The sequence below is a fragment of the Vulpes vulpes genome, chromosome 11 (genome assembly GCF_048418805.1).
Source record: "Vulpes vulpes isolate BD-2025 chromosome 11, VulVul3, whole genome shotgun sequence".
Taxonomy (NCBI): Eukaryota; Metazoa; Chordata; class Mammalia; order Carnivora; family Canidae; genus Vulpes; species Vulpes vulpes.
The window spans coordinates 70,463,699-70,489,995 of record NC_132790.1 but is presented as its reverse complement, the minus strand read 5'-3'; the positions used below and the strand labels follow the sequence as shown (position 1 = coordinate 70,489,995).

The 26,297-nt window shown below is 39.2% G+C and overlaps 1 protein-coding gene across 1 annotated transcript in view; it reads right to left on the bottom strand.

The window, feature by feature from the left end:
- The window catches only part of NKIRAS1 (NFKB inhibitor interacting Ras like 1), a 31,277-nt gene that overhangs the window by 2,077 nt on the left and 2,903 nt on the right, over positions 1-26,297 (bottom strand). The window contains exons 2-3 of the mRNA XM_026006422.2: positions 21,168-21,280; positions 3,813-4,054 (exon numbers count right to left, since the gene is read on the bottom strand). Of these exons, the coding sequence (XP_025862207.1) occupies positions 3,813-4,054; positions 21,168-21,261 (336 nt within the window). The 5' untranslated portion in view covers positions 21,262-21,280. The remainder of the gene's footprint in view (positions 1-3,812; positions 4,055-21,167; positions 21,281-26,297) is intronic.

Sequence of the window (26,297 nt, the reverse complement as noted above, 5' to 3'; positions counted from 1 at the left end):
TCCTTCAGCCCCTCTCCTGTCCTCAGTTTCTGGGCCAGTTCAGATTCTTTTAATTTATTACCTTGCCGCCATCATCCCATTATATTCACCTGGTCAACTTTCCATCTTAAATTTATTAACTGAACTGTGTCTATACCCTTATTTAATATAGATGGAGGAAAAAAACGCAGCTCTGCTGGCTGGTCCCAATCCATAACCACGGACTGACTGACTGACTAACTCACTCACTCACTTTATTTATTTATTTAAAGATTTTGTTTATTCATGAGACACACACAGAGGCAGAGACACAGGCAGAGGGAGAAGCAGGCTCCATGCAGGGAGCCTGATGTAGGACTAGATCCTGGGTCTCCAGGATCACGTCCTGGGCAGGAGGCGCTAAACTACTGAGCCACCCGGCTCCCATAACCACGGACTTTAAAAGTGAATTGGTGTTCTCCAAGTATTAACAGCTCCTACCTTGGCCCTCTCAACCTCCAACATCTCTTCCTCCCCACCTCTCAGCTGATGTCCATACTATTTCAGTAAGAAAACAATCAACACTTTCACCTGCATCCGCCACATCTACCATCTTCTAGAACCCATCCTCTATCCCAGACAAGACTGTCACTCCAGCAATTTTTCTCCCCATCAATTTTCTCCTATTGAATCATGCCATTAGCAGGCAAACACTAGCTCTCTTCTAAAAACCCTCTTTTACACTTCCTTCTCCAGCTCATTTCCTTTTATTAGACAATATACTTAGTCTTTTGACTCAAAATTCCTTCAAAGAGTCATCTTTGCTGTGTACAAACCTTCTATCCAGGCCATCCAAACTTCATCTCACTGTTTTACTGTAATAGTTCTTAAGACGTCCCAAGTTTCTAAAGGCTGGCCATGTCTTTTTCCTCAGCTTTTCTGACCTATCTGATCTGCACCATGGCACAGTTTGATCACTCCCTACTTTTTAAAGTGGTTTCTCCTCAAAGGATAACTGTTTTAAGTGTTCCAGAGCCATAGCATTTCACAAAACTCCTTGCTTCTCACCTTGTCCCCCAACTATGTTGTCTATTATCAACACAGCAGCCAAAGTGAACATTTTAATACAAGTCAAAAGATGTTTAGCTTTATTCATATTAAAGGAAAATGAAACTACTGAAGTACCATTTTCACCCAGAAGATTCACAAAATCCATAAGCACACACTGTAGTCAAGACTAAAGAAACAGGCACTTTCATACCATGGCTATGGAAGGTAATTTGGCAATATATCCTTTGATTCAAGAACCCCATTTTGGCTGATCTTACAACTCTACTGTAAAATGTACAAAAAAATAAATGTGTAAGATTATTCATTGGAGTATAGTTCATAATAGCACTCATTACTATAAGCCCAAGTGTCCATCAATTTGGAAATGGTTAAAGTAAGATACATCTACACAATGAATATGCACCAGTTTTTAAAAAAGGGATCTGAGTACTGCTATGGAAAGGACTCTAAACATTATATGAAAAATATTAAGGTGCAGAACACTATGCTACTTTCGATGTAAGAAAGCAAGTGTGTGTGGGGAACCTATCTGCTTGTATTTATATAGAAAAACTTTTGGAAGGATGCCCAACACAAGTAGTATAATATTTAAAAAGCATGCTTGAGGGGCACCTGGCTGGCTCAACTGTTAGATCATGACTCTTGATCTGAGGGTCAGGAGTTTAAACCCCATGTTGGGCACAGAATTTACAATCAATCAATGAATAGATAAATGAATAGTACGCTTGAGATAAAAGAACTTGGTGGTTGAGGACAGGGGTGGAAACTAGAACTCACAATAGTCCTTTTTTATGTCATTTTTATTTCTGAACCATGTGCAAACATTACCTATTCAATTTTTTAAATCAAACACGAAAATAAATAAATAAATGCAACCTAAGCTAGATCATGTCTTTCCTGTTCTCAAAATCAATCTGTTGTCCTCATCTCCTACCCCATACTCTTCGTAGCCCATTTTGGCCTCCCTGTTGTTCCTGAACATGGTAAAACAAACTTCCCCCGATCCTTGCACCAGCTAGTCCCTCTACCTAGAGCATTCCTCCTCCACATGGGCTTGGCTCCCTCCATCACTTCCTTCAAATCTCTGCTAAAAGTCACCTTATCAGGGAGGCCTTCCGAGATTGCCCTACAGAGAATAGTACCCTCACACCCTGGCTCTACTTTTCTACATAGCATCTGACTCTTCATGATATTCATTTGTTGTCTATTGTCAGTGCCTTACCTAAAACAATTCCAGGCAGGTAGTAGTTGTTCGATAAGCATTTGCTGAATGAATGTGCTTCCTAAATCTCCCTAACAATCATACGAAAAAGGTACTATTATTATCCCTATTTTATGGTTAAGGAAACAGGCAGAAAGTTGAGAAGCAGAACCAAGATTCAAGTATCAAATATGAGTGTTCACTGAATCACTCTTTCAACTTTGGGGGGGGGGGATGGGCAGGATGGAGAATAAGATGGATCCCCTAGAAAATAACAACAGCATTTATCTGTTTAGGTGGGAAAAATGGAAAACAGGTCGGAGGAGCGCATCTACTACTTGCCTCTGTATAAGACTGAACCTTATGATTGTAATCTATTCACATAGGAAATAAGTATTCAAAATAATAAAATATCAATAACCCAGATGCCCTTCAACAAGAATGGTTAAATGAATTTTGATACATAAATACCATGGAATATCACTCAGCAATAAAAAGGAATGAACTACTGATACGTGCAATAACTTCGGTGACCCCCCAGAGAATTATGCTGAGTGAAAAATGCTAATACCAAAAGGTTACACATTGTACGAGTTCATTTATGTTAAGTCATGAAATGACAAGGTTTAGAAATGGAAAACAGATTAGTTGGGATTAAGAGGGTGAGGATAGAAGGAAAGTGGGTGTGGCAAAAAAGAATAATGGGAGGGATCCCTGCAACGATGGAACTGTTCTGTCTTGACTATAAATATCTTGGTGGTTTTATATTATACTAGCTTTGTACAACACTGGGGAAACTGGGTAAGGAATCTCTATTATTAAAATTGTATGTGAACCTACAATTATCTCAAAGTAAGTTTAACATAATAAATAAAATATAAAAATCTAGGTTAAGAATATCTAGCCAGTGCTGCTAACCAATATATTATATGGTTTCCTAGATGACATGGTGTCAACCATGTGAAGATCTGTAGAAACAGCTGCAATCAGAGTTCCAGGGAGAGAACCAGCAATTAACAAAGACTTAAAAGGAACAAATCATGTTGTAAAAAAAACAAAAAGTAGAACCACTGTCCGTGGAGTACAGTGACAGAGGAACAAAATGATAAAAATAAGACAAAAAGGATAGGTATGGGCTAGATGATTTAAGACTACAGATCATGGTAAGGATCTTATTTCTAAGTGATAAATGAGTAGAATCCAATCTATTTATTTATATGTATTTATATTCATTAATTTATTTTCCACTAAGGCCAAAAACAAGAATCCTATTTAGCCAATGAGACAAAGAGAACTCTAGGAAACCGTGATCCCAAAGAATATGAAGTGAACTATGTAGTACTTGAGATATAGTGTCATTAAAATTCAACTTGCAAATGGTAACAAGCAAAAGCAGAAAGTCAAACACTGGTCCTGACTGAATTCATTAAATCCTGTATTTCCTGGGCTAAGAAAAAAATATTATGACAGTTACAGAAACTGAATACAATTTAATGCTTTTTAAATATTGTAACTGCCCCAAAGTCCATGCTACGATTTAAACAGTATTATAATTCATAGCATTTTTAACAAACCCACTTACCTCCTTTTTGTCTTTAAACTTATCAATTTCTTTCTTCAGAAGCTCTACTCTTTGAAAGGATTCAAGGTTATTCACACTATACACAAGAACAAAGCCATCAGCAAAGGAAAAATAATGCTTTGGTAGCTCTACGCCTTCCTGTAAGCCTCTGGTGTCATAAAGATGTAACTGTTCCTTTACTCCTCGATCCGTTTCCACTGAAGCCATATAAACATCTTCCATTGTTTCACAATCTTCCATTCCTGGGATTAAAAAGAAATTACTCTTATATTGAACCATTACATCATATACTTGAAATTAATAGAATGTTAATTCAATTGTATCTCAATAAATACTATTCTTTTTAGATAACTCAGTACCAATTGGTATTTTCTTGTCCTTTAGAAGTTGGCTTTCTAGAAGTTTCCTTATTTACTACATATGAGTCATATTTCCATTTACTAAATATCTTTAAAGTAAAAGGTAGCTGTTATAGTAAATGAACAAAGTGGTATTAAAATATGTTTCCTCTAAATAGAAATAAAGTTTGGCAATGAAAGGCACCTGAACGGATTGGTTGGTTAAGAATCTGCCCTGAACTCAGATCATGATACTGGGTTGGAGCCCTGCATCAGGAGTCTGCTTTTCCCTCTCCCTCTGCTGCCCCCTTCCCTGCTTGTCTTCTCTCTCTCTCAAATAAATAAAATCTTAAAAAAAAAAATTTGGCAATAACACTATTTGGCATTTTTAAAAAGTAACTGTTACCAGAGTCCAAGAACTTAGTACTGAAATTGGAGAGTTAAAGGCTGATTTTAAAAGTAGCTTCAAGGAGGCATTCGACAGGATGAGCACTGGGTGTTCTACTCTATGTTGGCAAATTGAACTCCAATAAAAAAATATACCAAAAAAAAAAAAAAAAGCTTCAACAAGTAGCTCCATTTTCTTCTCCATCAGAGCTGAAGACAGAACCTGGGGTCACTTTGCTGCCTTTATTCTATACAACTTCCAGTATTTCCAGAGTCTGTTTAAGGGACTCAAAAATTGTTATGTCCTGTCTGGGCCCAAGCACCAGGCTTTTGCTTCAAGTACTTACTGGGCATTTATATGTGAATGTCATGTAACTACTTCAAACTAACAAAATTTATCTTTCCTCCCCATGCTTGTTTGTCCTCCTTGCTTTCTTCCCTTGATCGTCATCTCCCTGGGCAATCTTCAGAGTTCTTGCTGACCAAGAAAAGTTATCAAAAATCAGCCACTCTGCTGCAGAAACACCTGCTTAATCCGTTGCCTCCCTCATTTCTGTTGGCTTGTTATCTTCACCTGAACTACGCAATTAGCTCAGTAAACACCTGGTAAAAGACTAATCTCCTCAAATTTCACGGAAATGTCAACTCTATGGATCCTCTCCTGATTATCCCCTTCCCAATTTTCTGCTTCTACTGTGCCTTGTACCAGTAATATCAATGTTTATATTATGTTATAAACATAATACTTATACTTCAATGTTTCCTTATCTGTCCCCTCAAAAGCTGGACTGTAAACTCTCGGGGCCAAGACTGTGGCTAATGTCTTTATAGCTCTGAGGACTAACAAAATGACTTATATACATTGGAAGTCCTTAAGAAGTGTTTGCTGAATGAGGAAATGAATAAGATCATCTCATAATTGATGTCCAAGTTTGTTTTCTTCTGGCCTGAGTGATCCTTTTAAAATGCATTTTCCTTTGTTTCATTTTTTAAAAAATATTTATTAATGAGAGATGAGAGAGAGAGAGGCAGAGACACATGCAGAGGGAGAAGCAGGCTCCATTCAGGGAGCCCGACACGGGACTCGATCCCGGGTTTCCACAATCAGGCCCCAGGCTGAAGGTGGCACTAAACCACTGAGCCACCCCCTTTGTTGCATTTGTGTGATTTCTGTCTCTTCAACTGGTCCTGCATCCTTGAGAGAAACCACTGTGTACACAGCAAGTATTCAATAATCATTTGTTGATAAGGGAATTAAGGGGAGATTAACACTTTGAATTTTAATCAACAGTGAAGAGGCTTATAAGGTAAGTCCCAGGAACTATCTTCATATTTAAATGTGAGCTATATCCAAAAATAAAATCATGTGGATAACATCCTGTATCAATAAAACATACAGACATATCCCAGAGATATTGCTGGTTCTGTTCCAGACCTTTGCAATAAAGTATTACAATAAAGTCAGTCTCAAAGTTTTGGCTTCCCAGTGCATGTAAAAGTTATGTTTACACTATTGCATAAATGAGATAAATGCTGTCTTGGATAAATCTGCCATGACCACTTTGATCTGAAGTCTTAGAGCCCAGTCTTCCCTGCTTTTCTTTTCCTTTCTTTCTTTCCATTCATTCATTCATTCATTCATATTTTATTTATTTATTCATGAGAGACAGAGAGAGGGGCAGAGACACAGGCAGAAGGAGAAGCAGGCTCCTTGCAGGGAGCCTGATGCGGGACTCGATGGACTGGATCCCGGGTCTCCAGGACCAGGCCCTGGGCTGCAGGCGGCGCTAAACCGCTGAGCCTCTCGGGCTGCCCCCCCCCCCTCTTTCTTTTTGTTCAGTCACACCCTTAAGCATACCCCCTGGGGCATAACGTCTTTGATCTGCTCTGGAAATAGGACTCTTGATTCTCAAACATACCTTCCTAGGTGGTCTCCCAGCGTGTACTCCTAGCCTCTAGCGTCGTAAAAGCAGGTCTTCTAGGAGGTGGGGGTTGCAGAGATCTACTTGTCCTGCAGCTGCCCAAGAGAGACTTTTGTCCAGAAGCCCCTTTAATGAATCACTTTTCTGTCAAGCTGGATTTGGCCTTTTTCTTCAGTCTTTAATGGCTCCTTTGGCCTTTGAAGATTATTTTGCATACACCTCCCATTCACAGAACAATTGGTGAGCCAAGGAGGCGGAGCCCACAGACTGAAGAATGGGCAAGGGAATAAAGCTTCAGTTGGGGGAACCCTGGGGTAGCAGACTACATCAATGTAGGAAGGCCGAATCTGGTTGCTTGATGCCTGTGGATTGCTGCATGAGGACGGGGACACCCGGGGAAATGCCAAATGGATTACAGCACTACTACAAAGTCGCATGACCCATTGGGATAAGGAAGGCTGCCAAGCAGTGGCTATGGTGGGCTGGCTGCTCCTGTGGGCCCTTCAAGTGGACACCAACACCTGGCTAGTGGCAGAAATGAAGAAAGGCAGTTGAAGAAAGAATTACAAATGGAGGACAGGAGACTAGCCACATCCCTTTTGGCTTCTAACTTGGTAGGTACTATCTAAACTAAGGATGCACAAATTGAGACCTCAGTGGGTCTGTCACTTTGTGCACACAGGGGGAACATAAAATGTGGCAACCTCGGATTACAGCCATCACTTGAAGCCAGCGTGGGATGCTAAACCATGGAACTCATGGGAAACAGCTCTGTACGCCAGGGAAGTAGGAGGTGTTTTCCATAGAAGGTATGAAAAATGGAGATGCTTTTTTATTGAGAAATAAAAAGTAATGTCCTAAAGAGCATCTGGTGGTCTGAAGAGGGGGGGAAAAAAAAAAGACAAAATCAGAAGTTGTTGTATAAGGTTTGTGGAAAAGGAATATATGGAGAGGAATTTTATGTGTGGTCAAGCTGGCTAAGATTAAAATGAATTTATATTAAAATGGGTTTAATATTAATCATAAGCTGGTGAAAAATTAGAATTGGTTTTCTGTTAAAAGGACATATAAATCTTAAATGTATTCCCCAAATATAAGTGGAAAAAGCTTAAGTCACCTAGACAGTTTACCTTATTCCACACACCAAAAAAACAAATTTAGATCCAACATTTATGAGTGAGTTTTGTACCTATTTCATGGCAGTAATATTAAAACAGAAGCTATAAAGTCTTTGTATCTGAATGTTTATGTGTGTCTGTAAGTATGTGTTATAGTTATATAATATTTTCTACTTCTGGATGGTACTGCTAAAATTTGTTTTTAAAAAAAGGCTCTACTTAATTGGCATAAAAAAGTGCTTATACAATTTAAATTCTCATATATAATAAAAATTAACCCAAATGTCTTTTAAGTTCATGTGATCTAAGATAATCTTTCTTAAAGTTCTGAGTTTGTTGGTTTAATTAAAACAAGCATGTCTTCAGAGTTATCAACATCAAATACAATTCCAAGCATCAAATTTACCCGTTAAGTTCATGTCTATCTATTCCAATTTGTCAGCAAAAATAACTTAGAATGCTGGTTGACTTTGTTTGAGGTTTCATGAAATTTTCAGAGGTCATCTAAACATAATTGTTAGGAACACACAGACTGAATAAATAAAAAGTTTTAGGTAAACTTTTTAACTAGCTTCCCAAATCTTCTTGGTGCTTTGGAACTTTAAAGTTTTGCTAAGTGAAGAATGCTGGTGTAACCGTTCCCCACTGCTTAGTTTTTACTAGAAATTAATGTTTCTGAGGTTTAAGAATTTTAAATCATATATGTAATTAAAACTATTACAAATAGGAAGGTTAATCTAAAACAAAGGTGACATTAGGGTAACCCAAAAGCAAATATAGCATGACATGCTGGCAGTGGGCATAAACAGAGAAAAGACAACCAGCCAACTAAATGCTATTCTAGTGGCTTTATAGAAGTTTACTTCTGCTCAGCAATTTAGGCCACTGTCCTCCATGCCTCCCCTGGAAGAAAAAAACCTCAGCCACAAGTGACTTCTTACCAGGGCCAGGTACTCCCTCGCCTGAAAGACCAGGGTTGGGACCAACGTTGCTTCCATGTGAGAGCCATAGGGGGCACCTGGAGGCCCCACATACAGTTCACAATTTACTGGACACCATAAAAATAAGCAAAAAACCATGGCCTTAGTGGATACCAGAGCAGAATGCACCCTAACTCATGGCAATCCAGAATGGCATTCAGGCACCGGGGCAGCCACCAATAGTTACCGAGGGAAAAGCTTAAGGGTGAAATGCACAACAGCATGCTTGAGAATAAAAGCACCTTGTAAGGTTTTCATTTCTCCAAAACTGGAGAATATATTAATCATAGATATTCTTCTGGGGGAAAAAATACTACAAAGTTCTGTAGGAGAATTTACTTTTGATTTAAAGTAATTAGAACTCTCTTTAAGGGGAAATGGAAATTGGGATCCTATGTTACCCCTTCCTCAGGTTATAATTGTAAAGCAATACTGGTTGTTAGGAGGATTCAAGGAAATATCTGCCACTATATGGGAATTACCAAGAGTACAAATAATCAGACCAACACAAAATCCCACTAATAGTGCTGTATGGCATGTGAAGAAACCGGATGGCACCTGGAGAATGACCATGGGTTGTAGAGAACTAAATAAGTCTGTCCCTAATATTACCCAAATTACTGAACAGATGGTACATGGTGTTGGCTCTTACCATGTGGTTTTGGATTTAGCCGATACTTTTTTTTTTTTAAGATTTTATTTATTTATTTGAGAGAAAGAGAGAGCAAGCAAGTACAAAAGTCGGGGGAGCAGCAAAGGGAGGAGGAGAGAGAATCTCAGGCAGACTCCCTGCTGAGCATGGAGCCCGATGTAGGACTCGATCCCCACAACCCTGAGGATCATGATCTGAGCTGTAACCAAGAGTCAGTGCTGAACTGACTGAGCCACCCAGGCACCCTCCACAATGCTTTCTTTACTATTCCTTCTGGTTTGAGGCTGCAGATAATAAAAGCAGCCAACGGGCATTTGCCTAGATGGTATGTATGTATGAACCCTGACCTCTTACACTCTACATGGATAGTTAGGCTGTCCATAAGGGCCCAATGGGCTTGGGATGATTGGGAAGTTTTACAGAAACCACTATGGGGAAAATTATGGAAGAATATATGAAATACAGGACCCTGCTGCCTCCCATACTGTTTTCCATGTCTCAGGCATAGGCGTGTCTCACCCACTGGGAATACTGAGGCAGACACCTTAGCAAAAATCAGGGCCCTTACCTCCATGCAAAGTTCAGAATTGGCTGCATGCTTTTATAAGCACAGTGGGCATTGCAATGCTAAGGTTGGTTGAAATATAACGAAGGGAACTGGCATGCCCCTGTGCTATACTGACATCTTAGCAGCATCAGCAATTGCCTGATCTGCTCCCATTTGAGACCTAGGTAAGTGGTCTTGTAGTTCCACACACAAGACACATACATCATGCAATCCATCTGGTTTTGGACTGCCAAATTGATTATACTGGCCCTCTACCCATGAGTCAAGGTAAAAAGAACACTATAACTTGTATGGATACAGCCAGGGCTCAACCAAGCCCTTCTCTGTGAGAGCCAATCAAAATGCCACCATCCATGCCCTAGAAAAACTTAGTGTCATCTTCAGATATCCTCAAAGGATAGATTGTGATAAGGAAACACATTTCATTGGATGTGGTGCGAGGACATACATGGGTGGTTTCATTTACCCTTTAATCCAGGCCATCAGCCTAACTGGAAAGAAGAATGGCATTCTTAAAGCTCAACTCAGAGCTCTCTTACAGGCATCATAGTTGCACAGATAGACAACTCTTGCCAGAAGCCATACACTTGTTAAGTTCCACTGAGACCATCTGTGGCACCACCCCAAATGTGTGGTTAGGTACCAAAACCAGTATGCCGGGCATACTGGGAGGCTCAGCAGTTTAGCACCACCTTCAGCCCAGGGCATGATCCTGGAGACCCAGGATCAAGTCCCACATCGGGCTCTCTGCAGGAAGCCTGCTTCTCCCTCTGCGTCTCTCATGAATAGATAAAATCTTTAAAAAAAAACAAACAAACCAGCATGCTTAGGACTATTGCCATCCAGAAAACGAGGCTGAGACCCTGGTTACTGAGTTAATAGCAGGCCAGGACAACTGTGGTTCCAGGCTCCTCAGCCCATCCTCTTGGGAGAAGGGATTAAACAGGATTAGAATAGTAACTTCCCCCAGAATAATAGGCTCTTTCTTGCCAGAGTGAAAAATGTCCCAGAGGGCTAAGGTGGTCCCCATTGTTCTTGCTGGAGTTGGGGCCAACACATACACATTCCAGACAAGCATCCATGTTGAAAGGCATTATAGTTGCTTACGTAACATGGTTGTTTGCACCACCTTTAATTTACATGTACAGACAGGCATTTGGCCCCGGTAACATGTCTGGTGTGTTGCAACTGCTCATGTACCTCAGGCCAGCTCTGTTCTCCTGACAAAGGTCAAAGGCACTACCATCATCAATAGAGGGAGAGGATCTCCCCCAGAGAAGTGCCTACTAAGCAATTTATTCTTTTATCCTTTAAGCCTGCTGCTTCTCTTGTTATGGTAAAGGAAACCCTTTCCTACAATGGACATGGATACATGTGGATGGTTTACAACGGGATTCATGCTGGATATGCGGTTTGCTCCCCTTTTGATAGGTCTCTGCTGCTATCTGTACTGCTGCTGTGGTTTATGCCTTCAACTTGAACACAGTATGGCAAAGGACCCTATTGCCAAGACCCGCTCTCTGATGGCTCAGGGACTACTGCAGAAGAGGTGGGGGCATGGGAGATTTTAAGAGCCAGATTTGAGGGGTGGAGTGTGTGAGCCAAACTAACACCATCTTGGACAAATCCACCATGATGACTGCTCTGTGACCAGAAGCCTTCTTAAGCAGAGTTTCCCACCCCTGCCCCCACATTCCTTCTGTTTAACTTATTTTTTTAAAGATTTTATGTATTTATTCATGAGAGACACAGAAAGAGAGGCAGAGACACACACAGGCAGAGGGAGAAGCAGGCTCCACACAGGGAGCCCGATGCAGAACTCAATCCTGGGACCACGGGATCATGCCCCGAGCCAAAGGCAGACGCTCAACCGCTGAGCCACCCAGGCATCCCTCCTTCTGTTTAATCATACCCTTAAGTAGACCCTTGGGTCATAATGTCCTTGATCTACTCTGGACATACAGCTATGATTCTCAAACATTCCTTCCCAGGTGGTCTCCCAGCCTGTACTCCTCAGCCTCTATGGCTGTAGAAGCAGGTTTTTTTTTTTTTTTTTTTTAAGATTTTATTTATTTATGAGAGACACAGAGAGATACAGAGACATAGGCAGAGGGAGAAGCAGGCTCCCCATGGGGAGCCCCATGCAGGACTTCATCTGAGGACCCCAGGATCATGACCTGAGCCAAAGGCAGATGCTCAACCACTGAGCCACCCAGGCATCCCTGTAAAAGCAGGTCTTATGGGAGATGGGGTTGCAGACATCTACTTGTAGCTACCCAAGACACACTTCTGTCTGCAAGTCCCTTTTTAATAAACCATTTTTTGTCAAGCTTGACTTCTTGGCTTTTTGTTCCCCCAGTCTTCTGGCTCCTTCAGCGTTTGGACATCACTTTGCATGTACCTCCCTTTCATACTGGTCTATTAAGTGTGCAATAGCATCAGGTCTAAAAAACGTACATACCTGAATTAAAAAATACTTTACTGATTAAAAAGTGCTAACCACCACTTGAGTTTTCAGGGAGTTGTAATCTTCTTGCTGGTGGAGGGGACTGCTTCGCTGTTGATGCCTGCTGCCTGGTCGGGGTGGTGGTTACTGAAGGCTGGGGTAGCTGGGGCAGTTTCTTAAGACAGAACAATGAAGTATACCACATCAAACGACTCTTCCTTTCACAAATAATTTCTCTGTAGCACATGATACTGTACAATAGCATTTTACCCACAGCAGAACTTCTTTAAAAAATTGGAGTCAATCTGGGGCACCTGGCTGGCTCAGTTGGTAAGGCATGCAATTCTTGATCTCAGGTTCATGAGTTCAAGCCCTTACACTGGGTATAGAGCTCACTTTAAAAAAAAAAAAAAAGAGAGAGAGAGAGAGAGAAAGAGAGAAGTTGGAGTCAATCCCCTCAAACCTTGCTGCTTTTTAAAAGTCTTTTTTTTTTTTTTTTTTTTTTTTAGTAATCTACACCCAACATGGGGCACAAACCCACAACCATGAGATCAAGAGTCACACTCTTCTAACTGAGCCAGCCAGGCACCTCCTTGCAGCTTTTATTAGTTCACTTTATGTGATACTCTAAATCCTTTGTTGTTATTTCAATTCTTCACAACATTATTACAGAAGTAGATTCTATCTCAAGAAACTACTTTCTTGGGGTGCCTAGGTGGCTTGTGGTTGGGTGTGTCTGCCTTTGGCTCAGGTTGTAATCCTGGAGATCATGGTCCCACATCGGGCTCTCCACTGGGAGCCTGCTTCTCCCTCTGCCTGTGTCTCTGCCCCCCTCCCAGTCTCTCATGAATAAATAAATAAAATCTTTAAAATAAACAAACTACTTTCTTGAGGCGTCTGCGTGGTTCAAGAACTGAATGTCTGTCTTTGGCTCTGGTCCTGATCCCAGGCTCCTGGGATCAAGTCCTGCATCAGGCTTCTGGCAGGGAGCCTGCTTCTCCCTCTGCCTGTGTCTCTGCCTCTCATTCTGTGTCTCTCATGAATAAATAAAATCTTAAAAAAAAGAAAAAGAAGCTACTTTCTTTGCTCATTCACAAGAAGCAAATTCTCATCTGTTAAAGTTGCAGCATGAGAGGCACCCGGGTGGCTTAGTTGGTTAAGCATCTGTCTTCAGCTCACATCATTATCTCAGGTCCTGGGATCTGGCCCCAAGTGAGCTTCCTGCTCAACGGGGAATCTGCTTCTCCTTCTGCCGCTCCCTTGTCGTCGTGTTCTCTCTCTCTCAAATGAATGAATAAGTCTTAAAAAAAAAAAACTTATCATGAGATTGTAGCAATTCAGCCACATCTTCAGGCTCACTCCACTTCTAACTCTAGTTCTCTTGCTATTTCTACCACATCCGCTATTACTTTCCCCACTGATCTTGAACTGCTCAAAGACATCCATGAGGTTTGGAATCAACTTCTTCCAAAATCTTGTTAATACTGACATTTTGACCTATTCCCATGAATCGTGAATGTTCTTAATGCCATCAAGAATGGTGAATTCTTTCCATAAGGTTTCAACTTACTCTGCCCAGATACATCAGAAGAATCATTATCTATGGCAGCTTTGGCTTACAAGATGTATTTCTTAAATAGTAGGACTTGGAAGTCAAAATGACTCCTTGATCCATGGGTTGCAGAATGGATGTTGTATTAGCAGGCATAAAAGCATTAATCTTGGGATGCCTGGGTGGCTCAGCGGTTGGGTGTCTTTGGCTCAGGGCGTGATTCTGGTTCTGGGATCGAGTTCCTCTGTGTGTCTGCCTCTCTCTGTGTGTCTCTCATGAATAAATAAAATCTTTAAAACAAAAACAAAAACATTAATTTTGTTGTACATTTTCATCAGAGCTCTTGGGTAACCAGCTGCACTGTCAATGAATAATAATATTTTGAAAGGACTCTTTCTTTTCTGAGTAGTACATTTCAACAGTGGACTTAAAATACTCAGTAAACCATGCTATCATCCAAGCTTTGTTTTCCCACTTACAGAGTACAGGCAGAGTAAATTTAACATAATTCTTAAGGGCCCAAGGATTTTCAGAATGGTCAGTGAGCACTGGCTTCAACTTAAAAGCCCCAGCTGCATTAGCTCCTAACAAGAGAGTCAATTTGTCCTTTGAAACTTTGAAGCCAGGCACTGACTTCTTTTCTCTAGCTATAAAAAGTTCAAGATGGCATCTTCTTCCAACATAAGACTGCTTCAATTACACTGAAAAGCTGTTTAATGTCACCACCTTCATTAGGTATCTTAGCTAGATCCTCTGGATATTTGCTGCAGCTTCTACAACCACACTTGATACTTCCCTTTCCACTTTAATGTTATGGAAATAGATTCTTTTTTTTTTTTTTTTTGGAAATAGATTCTTAAACTTCCTGAACCCACATCTGCTGGCTTCAAACTTTTCTTCAACTTCCTCACCTTTCCCAGCCTTCACAGAATTGAAAAGAGTTAGGGCCTTCCTCTGGATTAGGGAATGTTGTGGCTGGCTTAAAGGAATGTTGTGTGGCTGCTTTGATCACCTGTTCAGGCAACTAAAACCTTCTCCATATCAGCAATAAGGCTGTTTTGCTTTCTTTTCATTTGTGTGTTCACTGAAGCAGCACTTTTAATTTCCCTCAAGAACTTTTCTTTGCATTCACAATTTGGTTAACTGCTGCAAGAGATCTAGCTTTCAGCCTATCTTGCCTTCCAACATGGCTTCCTCACTAAGCTTAATCATTTATAGCTTTTGATTTAAAAATGAGAGATGTGCAACTCTTCCATTCACTTGAACACTTAAAGGCTACCAGAGGGTTATTAAGTGGCCTAATTTCAATATTGCTGTGTCTCAGAGAATAGAGAAGTCTGAGGGGAGAATGAGAGATGGGGGAACAGTCTGTTGGTAAAGCAGTCAGAACTGACACAACATTTATCAGTTAAGCTCACTGTCTTATATGGGCATGGTTCACGATGTCCCAAAACAATTACAATAGTAATATCAAAGGCGACTGATCATACATCAACATGACAAAAATAATAATGAAAAAGTGTGAACTACTGCAAAAATTACCAAAATGTGACACACAGACACAAAATGAGCAAACACTATTGGAAAAAATGGCACCAACAGACTTGCTCAACTCAACATAGGGTCACCACAAACCTTAAATCTGTAAAAAACACGGTATCAATAAAGCACAATAAAATGAGGTATGCGTGTATAAGTTTTTGAGAACTCTTATTATAGTTTTCGTAAACAACCTAAAATCTGTAAAACGATTTGTTAAAGGTACCCTACCTGAAATATCTGTAAGTATTAAATAAAATCTCCATAAAGCATTAGGTTGAAAGGAAAATGAAGTAACGATAAACACACTGGAACATGAAAAACTGAAAAATTTCCTTTACCACCATAATTCTTTATTAAGGAATATATTCAATGTTTACTAAGGGGAAATTATTCTAAGTTTGAGTATATGTATCATCCTGTGGTAAATTAAGCTACCTTAAAGAAATTAAAGGTTATTCTATTAAGACAAACGTATTGGGCTTTGATTACAAAAAAAAAGACTGTTGTCATGGTGGATATTTTATCCACCAAAAGCCAGTCTGATTTTCCTTCACTACATTCCCTGCCCTTAAATGTTGACCTTTTGATATTTTATAACTTTACAGATCAACTAAAGCCGTGATTCTTCCCACTACCCTCTAGATCTCTCCCATTCTATGCTGCTGAGCAACTACACCTCCCCCACACCAACAGAAGACTAATGGTGCAATCTCTGGAGAGGGTGAAACAGAGTATGCTTGAGTTTGAGTTCCATAGTGAAAACAGGGGGCAGTTAAGTGACACACTCTTTCTACTCTCAAAATATTGGCAGCCGGGTCTTTAACCTTTAGGCAGAAGAATCTGGCAGTGAAAAAGGAAAATTCCTAAATATACTAATATCTAGGGTTCCTCCAACAAATGCCCCACCAGATCACTTTATAGTGAAGCTCCAAGTCATAAACCCTATTCTCACACTTAGAGCTTTCAATTAGCTTTTTCGTTCTCCATTCTTAATTAAGAAAAGATAACCAAGGAATACCAGATACTTGAGGAAATGAGACACCAAAAATCAGAAAAAAGCACTTTAGAGGGAAAAGACTATGCAAAGAAAACAAAAACACTACCCAATATTTACTAAAAGGGGGATAAAATAGGGTATCCATGAAATAACAAGTTACTAAGAAATGAAAACTCAATAGAAAGGCTGGAATATAAAGATGAAGAAAACTCAGCGAAACAAAATATAAGAGATAAAATAACAAGAGAAATTTAAAAATTAGAGGACTCATCCAGAAGGTCTAGCATCCAGAAGAGATCCAGAAAGAATAAGAACATAGAGAAGGGAAAGCCTCAAGAAAATAATTCAGAACTGAAGAACACACATTTCCATATTGAAAGAGCCCACTGAGTACCCACTACCACGGATGAAAACTAATTTGATACACCACTGTGAAATTTCAGAACACTGGGGACAAAGAAAAGAGCCTGCAAAAGCTTCCACATCCAAAGCATCAAGAATCATAATGGCTCCTAGCTTCTCAAAAGCAACACTGGAAGCAAGAGAATCTGGTAAAATGGAAAAAACACATCCTCTATGAACCAGCAATTTCATTCCTACATATATAACCCAGAAATTGTCCACATATGGCTCAGTCCATTAAGCAGCTGTCACTTGATTTTGGCTCAGGTCATGATATCAATGTAGTGAGATCAAGCCCCATAGGTCGGCTCCACATACACTCAGCACAGAGTCTGCTTGTCCCTTTCCCCTCCCTATCTGCCCCCTCCCCAACCCGCCTTGCATCCCTGTACCTGCACTCTCTCTCCATCTCTTTCTCAAATAAATAAAATGTTAAAAATAAATTGTCCACATAATAGTGGGCTAAATTAGTAAAAGACAGTTCATAATAGCATTATTTCTAATAGCCCAAACTGGAATTAATCAAAATGTTTATCAAAAAAGAGATAAATTGAGGTATACAATAGAATATATCCTAAGCCTTTATGAAAAATTAAACCGGGGATCCCTGGGTGGCACAGCGGTTTAGTGCCTGCCTTTGGCCCAGGGCGCGATCCTGGAGACCCGGGATCGAGTCCCACATCGGGCTCCCGGTGCATGGAGCCTGCTTCTCCCTCTGCCTATGTCTCTGCCTCTCTCTCTTTCTCTCTCTCTCTGTGTGACTATCATAAATAAATAAAAAATTTAAAAAAATTAAACCACAGCTATCTACAATACAAATGTATCTTACAAATATGACATTAAGCAAAAGAAGCCAGAAACTGAAGAATTTATACAGTATGATTCCACTGACATAAAATCAATAACAGGCAAAAAATAAACTATGTCATTCAGTGATACATACATAGATGGAAAAACTATATAAAGAAAAGAAGGGGGCAGCCTGGGTGGCTCCATGGTCTAATGCCACCTTCATCCCAGGGCCTGATCCTGGAGACCTGGGATCGAGTCCCACATCGGGCTCCCTGCATGGAGCCTGCTTCTCCCTCTGCCTGTGTGTGTGTGTGTGTGTGTGTGTGTGTGTGTGTGTCTCATGAATAAATAAATAAAATCTTAAAAAAAAAAAAAAGAGGGGAACGATTAACCAAAAGTCAAGGTAAGTGATGAGTTGTGATTGAGAGAGAAATATGAGCAACTACTGGAGTGCCTTCAATATTCTACTTTTTGACCTGTGTGGAGATTACACAAAGAAATGTTTTATTATTTTTTTAATAATGGAATGGTGGAAGATATGTTCCACCAAGAGGGCGTAAACCCAAAGAAGATGACGAGACCTAAGAAATGGGATGCCTCAGGGATGCCTGGGTGGTTTAGTTGGTTAGCATCTGGTTCTTGGTTTGGGAGCATGTCATGATCTCAGGATTGCTGCAGAGTCTAGCCCTATGTCAGACTTCTTGCTCATTGCAGAATCTGCTTGGGATTCTCTCTCTCCCTCTGCCCCTCCCCATCTCAAATAAATAATTTAATTTAAAAACAAACAGGAATTCAAACGCAAGAAGAAAGGTAAAGAAAAGTTCCATGGTAATAGCTGTGTAATAGCCTAGATAAGAGGATCACTAACTCCTAGAAGGGTATCTCCAAGGGGAGGAGAAAAAAAAAAGATTATCTGATGTAGCTGACTTTGTAAAAAACTGATAACCAAGTGTATATGGGGAAGAATTAGCAAAAGGTATAAATAAAACTAAAGAAATGACAAAGCAAATATTAACCTCCAGAAAAAAACAAAAGAAACAATCATATGTACAGTACATTGCTCAGCTGAGAATATTTACATGCACCAACAGTTCTTAAAGTGTGGTCTAAAGATACCTCGATTTCTCCTTTCAAAGAATCCATGTTGGCAAAACTATTTTCATAATAATCAAAAATATCTGTCTTTTCCACTTGGGCTGACATTTGCACTAATGATACAAAAGCAATGGTGGGTAAAACTGCTAGGCAGAGCATCAACTGTATTTATTAGTAGTTGTATTCTTCACCATCTCATACTGCAAGTTTGGGGGGAAAATGTCATTTTGAGTTAAGAATGTCCTTGATGAAACAATAAAAATTACTGATTTCATTAAATCTCAATCTTTGAGTATACATACTTACATTTTAAAAAATATTCTACATGATTAATGGGAAGTATGCAAATATTCTACAGAATGAATTGTGATAGTTGGAGGAAAAGCTCTTGTGTTTGAGTTGCAAACTAGTTTTTTTTAAAGGAATGACAGGAAACTGTTATTTGGGATATTTGATAGATGTTTTCTCAAAACGAATAAAGGGAGCCTATCGTTTTCAAGGAATATAATCAGTAGTATTTGTTGTCAATGATAAAATTTGAGCTTTCAAGTGAAAATGAGAATTGTATCCATTACCATGAACTTGACATTTTCCCAATACTGATGACTGGTGATGATATTAGCAAATATGACTTGGAAGATCTGCTTATTACCAAGAGCCAGTATTTTTCAAATGACCAATTTATGATGTTTAAAAACAACTGTTGGATAAAAATTCCACTTATAGTTCAAGATAGATAATGAGATTTTACTGTAATGAAGTAGGAAAAGTTCACTGACGTGGTTTCCAATAAGCTTTAAGTAACCATCACTTGTTGGGTTTTAGTGAAATAGCAAAGAATATTCACAATTATCTGGAAAGGCTATTAACATACTCCTATTTCTTCCAACAATTTATCTGACTGAGACCAGGTTTTCTTCATATATTTCAACTAAAAAAATATACCATAATTGAATACAAAAGCAAGTAGATATGATCATCCAGCTACCTTCTAAGTAAGCTGCATATTAGATTTTTCAAAAAAATGTCAATCAATGCTCATTCTCACTAAATCTTTTGAAAATATAATTTTCATAAAAATTTTATCTGACCATGTGATAAGTTTATTATTTTAAGTAATAAATGAGTATTTTTAAAAATTTCTTACTTTTAATTTCTAACAAAGTAAAAATATTGAATGATAAAGCCTACATAAACAAAACCTGTTTGAGGTTATAAGAGGGTAAAGGATTTTCTCTAGACATAATTTATTTTTGCATAGGCATAAATTAGAATTGAGAAGTAAAAAAATTAGGAATCAATAATGCAGGGGCATCTGGGTGGCTCAGTCAGTTAAGCATTCAATTCTTGATTTTGGCTCAAGTCATGATCTCAGGGTTGTGAGATGGAGCCCCGTCTGGAACCTGCTTAAGATTCTCTCTCCCCGTCTCCTTTTGCCCCTTCCCTCCATCTCTAAAAGAAAAACAAAACAAAACAAAACAATAGTGCAGAATTTGTAACAAGAGGGATTCTGAAACCAAAAATTTGAGAACTGCAGGCATCAGTATCATAATAAAAACTAAATATGGATTTAACCAAAATTGCTAAATATTATTTTGGGAAGGTGGAAGAAAAGTAGAGCTCATCAAGATGGCTAATAAAAGTAAGATAGAAACGTCCCCTGAGCTACTTGCCAAAGATAAATACTTTGAAGATCATGGTTCTACTTATCTAATACCTCATTTCATTCTAACCTGTAATGTCTGTCTTACTAAACAATGATATCCTTAAAGCCAGAGATGTGTTCTTCTTCACTTCTGTACCTTTGCAGGCCTCATTACAGTCTGTACCATACAGTAAGTATTTACTAATTATTTAACTCAATGAATGAAAAAATGAATGAAATAATCCAATTCACAAAATTAGGTCATATTAGAGCAAATAACGGTTTCTTCCATTTTTAAAACTTTTTAAAAAGATTTTATTTATTTGAGAGAGAGAGAAGAGAGCATGTGCTCACCATGGGTGTGAGAGAGCATAAGCTGGAGGAGGGGCAGAGGGAGAGGGAGAAGCAGACACCCCGCTGAGAGGGGAGCCAGATGTGGGGCTCCATCCCAGGACCCCAGGATCATGACCTGAGCCAAAGGTAGACACTTAACTGACTAAGCCACTCAGGCACCCTCATTTTTAAAACTTAAATAGCAATATTGGAAAGTCATGTTCCAAACTTGAATGAGATTGTCATTCAGGGCATACTTAAATTAGTGATTCTGTGACTCTGAGACCACTATTATGTAAATACACAAGAACAAACACACACACACATACACACACACACACACACACATTTTCCTGCTTGTTGTAACTTACAGCAAATACTGTTGAATTTCAAGAACAAAGTTTTTTTTTTCTCTCCCCTATTCCTCACTGCCCCCTCGCCTTTCAATCTTTGTTGACTTCTTCGACCCTTTAGTCCTTTTGGATTACATGTCAGTTTTGTGTACCATCATCACCCATCTTTAGGTTAGCATGACCAATGAGCAGTTCCCAGAACCTATAGAGAAACTAGAGAAAAATAATCTTACCAATAGTATGATTCCCATAAAGGAGCTGCTCCAAAATTGCTGTCTTCCCCACAGATAACAAGCCACAGACCACAACTTTGCAGCCCTTTCCCATCTTCTCTCAGGATAGATCACTGTAAAGAGAACAAAAGATCTGTGAAACTGTATACTGTTCGAATCAACTTCTTTCTTTCTTTCTATAAACCATACACACACAGGAGAAAATTTCAAAAATAAAAAAGGATATATACAATAAGACATATCCTTCTAAATCCCATTCCTAGTCTCCCATTTGCTCCCTTAAAGCAATAGTATTAACGGTTTCTTATGCATTTTTGCAGAGGTAATCTAGGTAAATGTAAGAACACATGTAGATATAAATACACGTTTTTCTTTCAAAACAAAAGAAACATTTTATACAAAGAATATTTGAACCCTAATTAAGTCTACAGGAATCTGAATCAAATCCTAGGTGAAACCAATCCTTGAAAGACACTGCCTGCTATTTACCTGGAAAAAAATCAAACAAGCAAAAATTTAAAGAGGCACGAAGAGGGATCCCTGGGTGGCGCAGCGGTTTGGCGCCTGCCTCTGGCCCAGGGCGCGATCCTGGAGACCCGGAATCGAATCCCACATCGGGCTCCTGGTGCATGGAGCCTGCTTCTCCCTCTGCCTGTGTCTCTGCCTCTCTCTCTCTGACTATCATAAATAAGTAAAAATTAAAAAAAAAAAAAGAGGCACGAAGATAAAAATTCAGAGAATGTACATGATTTTTTAGAGGAACATTAATGCTATTATTGCCATGAGGCTTTTCTCAGGAGAGTGAAAAACTGGATTTCAGTCTCCACATGGGCTCTCTGTCATACTTCTTTTTGAGTCATGCTGCTGCTGCTTCTTCTTCTTCTTCTTTTTAAGATTTTATTTGATAGAGAGAGAGCACAAGCAAGGTGGGGTGGGCAGGAGAGGAGAGGGAGTGGGAGAAGCAGACTCCCTGCTGAGGGGCTGGATCCCTGAGGCTGGGATCAGGAAGTGAGCGGAGTCATACTTCTTAATGCTAGAAAAATTGCTCATCCTAACACATCCAAGGAAGAGCACAATAGGGTAACATTCTCTCTAATTTTCCCTGAAGCTTTTATTTTCCAGAAGTCAAGGTACCAAAAGCCAGAGCAGAAAGGGAAAAAAGCTCACTGAACACAAAAGAATAACCTGATAAGAGAATTTAAATTTCTATATTGTCTTTTGCCATCTCCATCACCTTATTTCCCTCAATTCTCTTCTTACTTAGAAGTGTAGAATATGCAATAACTCTGACTAAAAGGGATGTTACAACTCCTTGAAGTCAGAAAATACTACACCAAGAAAGTTCAGAGGCACTTGGGTGGCTCAGTTAAATGTCTGCCAGGTGATGATACTTCCCTCCTGGGAAGGAGCCCTACAATGGGGTCCCCGCTCAGTGGGGAGTCTGCTTCTCCCTCTTCCCCTCCCTCTGCCCCTAACCCTGCTCATGCTCTCTCTCAAATAAATAAATAAATAAATAAATAAATAAATAAATAAATAAATAAATAAATAAAATATTTTAAAAAATTCAGATAAGCATTCAAAGGGCTGCCACATACCTTTCTGTGTATGCATGTGTTTTTACAACTGTACTGGATGTTTTAACCAACACTAAAGATATTAAGCAACAAACTTTCCATAACTCTATTTCCTCAGTCTATAATATTTATTTATTTTACAGAGAGAGAGACAGAGATAGAGCACGCAAGTGTGCAAGCCAAGGTGGGAGGGGCAGAGATTCTATTTTTAAGTTTGCTTTTTCTTTTTTTTAAAGATTTATTTATTTTAGAGAAAGAGCATTGGGAGGGAGAGGGAGAGAGAATCTCAAGCAGACTCTGTGCTGAGTGCAGCCCAACACAGGGCCCCATGCAGGGCTTGATCAGCATGACCCTGAGATCAGACCCAAGCTGAAACCAAGAGACACTTAACTGACTAAGCCACCCACGCACCCCAAGTCTATAATATTTTATGACCCCAAATCAGCCCAAACACTAATCTGCTGACAGAAAAAATTTTACTGCTACCATTATTGTAGCAAAGTAGTAACACAGTGATTTCCAGAGCAATACGCTATGTTTTACCAGTAAAGAAATAATCATCATTTATGTAATGCAGCCATTATTTCGTGGTGGTATACCTAAGATCCTTCCAAATCTTCCCTACAATATTTATCACTTATTTCTATGAGAACTACTTCTCTTAAGAGACACACACACATATATTTAAATAAGCTCTATGCCTAATGTGGGACTCAAACTGATGACCTGAGATTAGGGGTCACATGCTCTACCACCTGATCCAGCCAGGAGCGTCTCCTTTATAAAATATATTTTCAACACAACTGCAATAGAAAAATTCTCAGCCTGTATTTGTAAGGGGAGAGCTTTGTGTCACACTGATCGTCTATGGTGTGATATCTCCTATGTCAGCAACTTTGGACAGCAACTTTATTTTATTTAAGATTTTACTTATTTATGAGAAACACACAGAGAGAAGCAGAGACATAGGCAGAAGGAGAAGCAGGCTCCTTGTGGGGAGCCTGATGCAGGACTCAATCCCAGAACCTCAGGATCCCGCCCTGAGCTGAACGCAGACACTCAACCATTGAGCCACCCAGGCATCCCACTATGGACTATTTTAAAAGGTTTTCTACATCTGAATTTATGATTAATCTAGTGTCATCTATCATAGGATTCTACTCTTTCTGCATATTGTGGTCTCCTGTGACTTTATGATATCACTGAATCTTTCTTTCAAAGGGTTTTTTTAATGATAGTTAAAATTTAAAGGAAGTAGCCACTTAACCACATGCCACCAACGAAGAAGATGAAAAAGAAATCTGTCAGAGGATAAGAAAAATGTTGGCAGCACAGAACAATTCTATTGTCAGAAAAGGTTGCTAGTGGAATCTAAATTCTAATTTTTCTATTGACTTTTTCCCTTCCTCTAAAAATGTATTAGTCCCAGTGGAATTTCTTTTCTTTTCTTTTCTTTTCTTTTTTTTTTTTTTTTTAATTCATGATAGACATAGAGAGAGAGAGGCAGAGACACAGGCAGAGGGAGAAGCAGGCTCCATGCCGGAGGCCCGACGCAGGACTTGATCCCAGGACTCCAGGATCACGCCCCGGGCCAAAGGCAGGCGTCAAACCGCTGAGCCACCCAGGGATCCCCTGGAATTTCTCAATACCAATACTTATCTTCTCTCCTCTTCAATCAAAAAATGTCCCTTTACCATACATTACACATTATATCAATCTTCAAACAAACACAAGTGCTTTAAAAGGGCAGGTACAAGTTGTAGTTAAGTGAACCAGGTAGTTAAAAGAAAAAAACACCCCAATTATTAATAACAATAGACACTCCCCCCCAATAAAAGGGAGGCAAATATGATTTCTGGGGACTGCAGCAAACTGGGAAAATGCTGAAACGAACAGAATCCTGAGAAATCCAGAAATCAAATATTCCAGTCTTGGAAGTGGTCTCAATATATTTGCTTTAAAAGTGGCATTCTACAATTGCACTTTGATCACTCACTAATATTAGGATTAGCAGATGAAGTGTCTTAAAAGTATACATTACTTTGGAATACCTGGGTGGCTCCTGTATTTGAGTGTCTGCCTTTGGCTCAGATCGTGATTATGGGGTCCTGGGATCAAGTCTGGCATCAGGCTCCCCCGAGGGAGCCTGCTTCTCCCTCTGCCTATGTCTCTGCCTTTCTCTGTGTCTCTCTCATAAATAAATAAGTAAAACCTTTAAAAAATATATACATTACTTTGAATGTATGTGTGTTTATAAATAAACTGGGAGAGTTGTTTCAGTATCCAGAGAATCTCCATCAAGGCAAATAGTAAAAATAACTGAATAGAGGTTACTCAAACACTAGGTAAGGATTTGAAGGTATTTTACAAGGAAAGAAGCAAGATGAAACAGAATAATCCGTGTTAAATATTTTATACCATCAAAAACAAAAGGAAGATAAAAGGATAAATGTAATTAACCCAAGCATAACTGAAACATTCTAGGTTTTTAGCTGTCTTCAAGTGGGAAACAATACTACCTAAAGCTGAAGATTAGCAACCTGCTAATTAAAGTATTAATTTAAAAAAAAATTCATATCTAATGTTTTTTTGTAGGCTCCACACCCAGCATGCAGCCCAATGTGGGGCTTGAACTCATAACCTGGAGATCAAGATCTGGCTGAAGGGTTAGATACTTAAGTGACTGAGCCACCCAGGGACCCCAGATACTATCTAATGTAAAGTACTAGTTAGAACTACTTGGTACAGTCCCTAAGTAACTGCTGGACAATAAAATTCAATCTGTGACCTATTAATCCTCATCTGATATAAATGACTTGAGAATATACTTAACAGGCAAAAATCCAATGCAGTCTTAACTGCATATTGCTTTGCTTTCAGGCTAATCAATAATGTTTCTAGAGAATAAAAAGGTGACTTGATCCATTTCTGTGGAAAACACTGAGCTTGGTAAATAAATAATCCCTTTAAAGAGTTATCAGAAACAGCTGCCCAAAGCTGTCAGTACTTCTGTTTTTCTAAGGAAATTATTCTACTTTTATAAGTAAAACACAACTTTAATGCTACCAAAACAATATTAATACCGAAACACTTAACATCATAGAGAGATGTCATAGATCATATTATGAAGCCTCACATGAAGAAAATTTCTACACTGTGTATTAATTATTCATGCAAACATCAGGTACTGGGTATAACACTTTTACTTATCCATTTATAAAAAATTTATATAAACATTTTAAAAGTTTTGCAAACCATATTGCACATAATATAATGACCAGATTCCAGCTTACCATTATTTTCTAATTTTTAATTTTTTTACTTTTTAATAAATTTTATCTTATTTTTACCATTCTTTTATTTTTTTTATAATTTTTTTTAATTTTTTATTTATTTATGATAGTCACAGAGAGAGAGAGAGAGAGAGAGGCAGAGACACAGGCAGAGGGAGAAGCAGGCTCCATGCACCGGGAGCCTGACGTGGGATTCGATCCCGGGTCTCCAGGATCGCGCCCTGGGCCAAAGGCAGGCGCCAAACCGCTGCGCCACCAGGGAT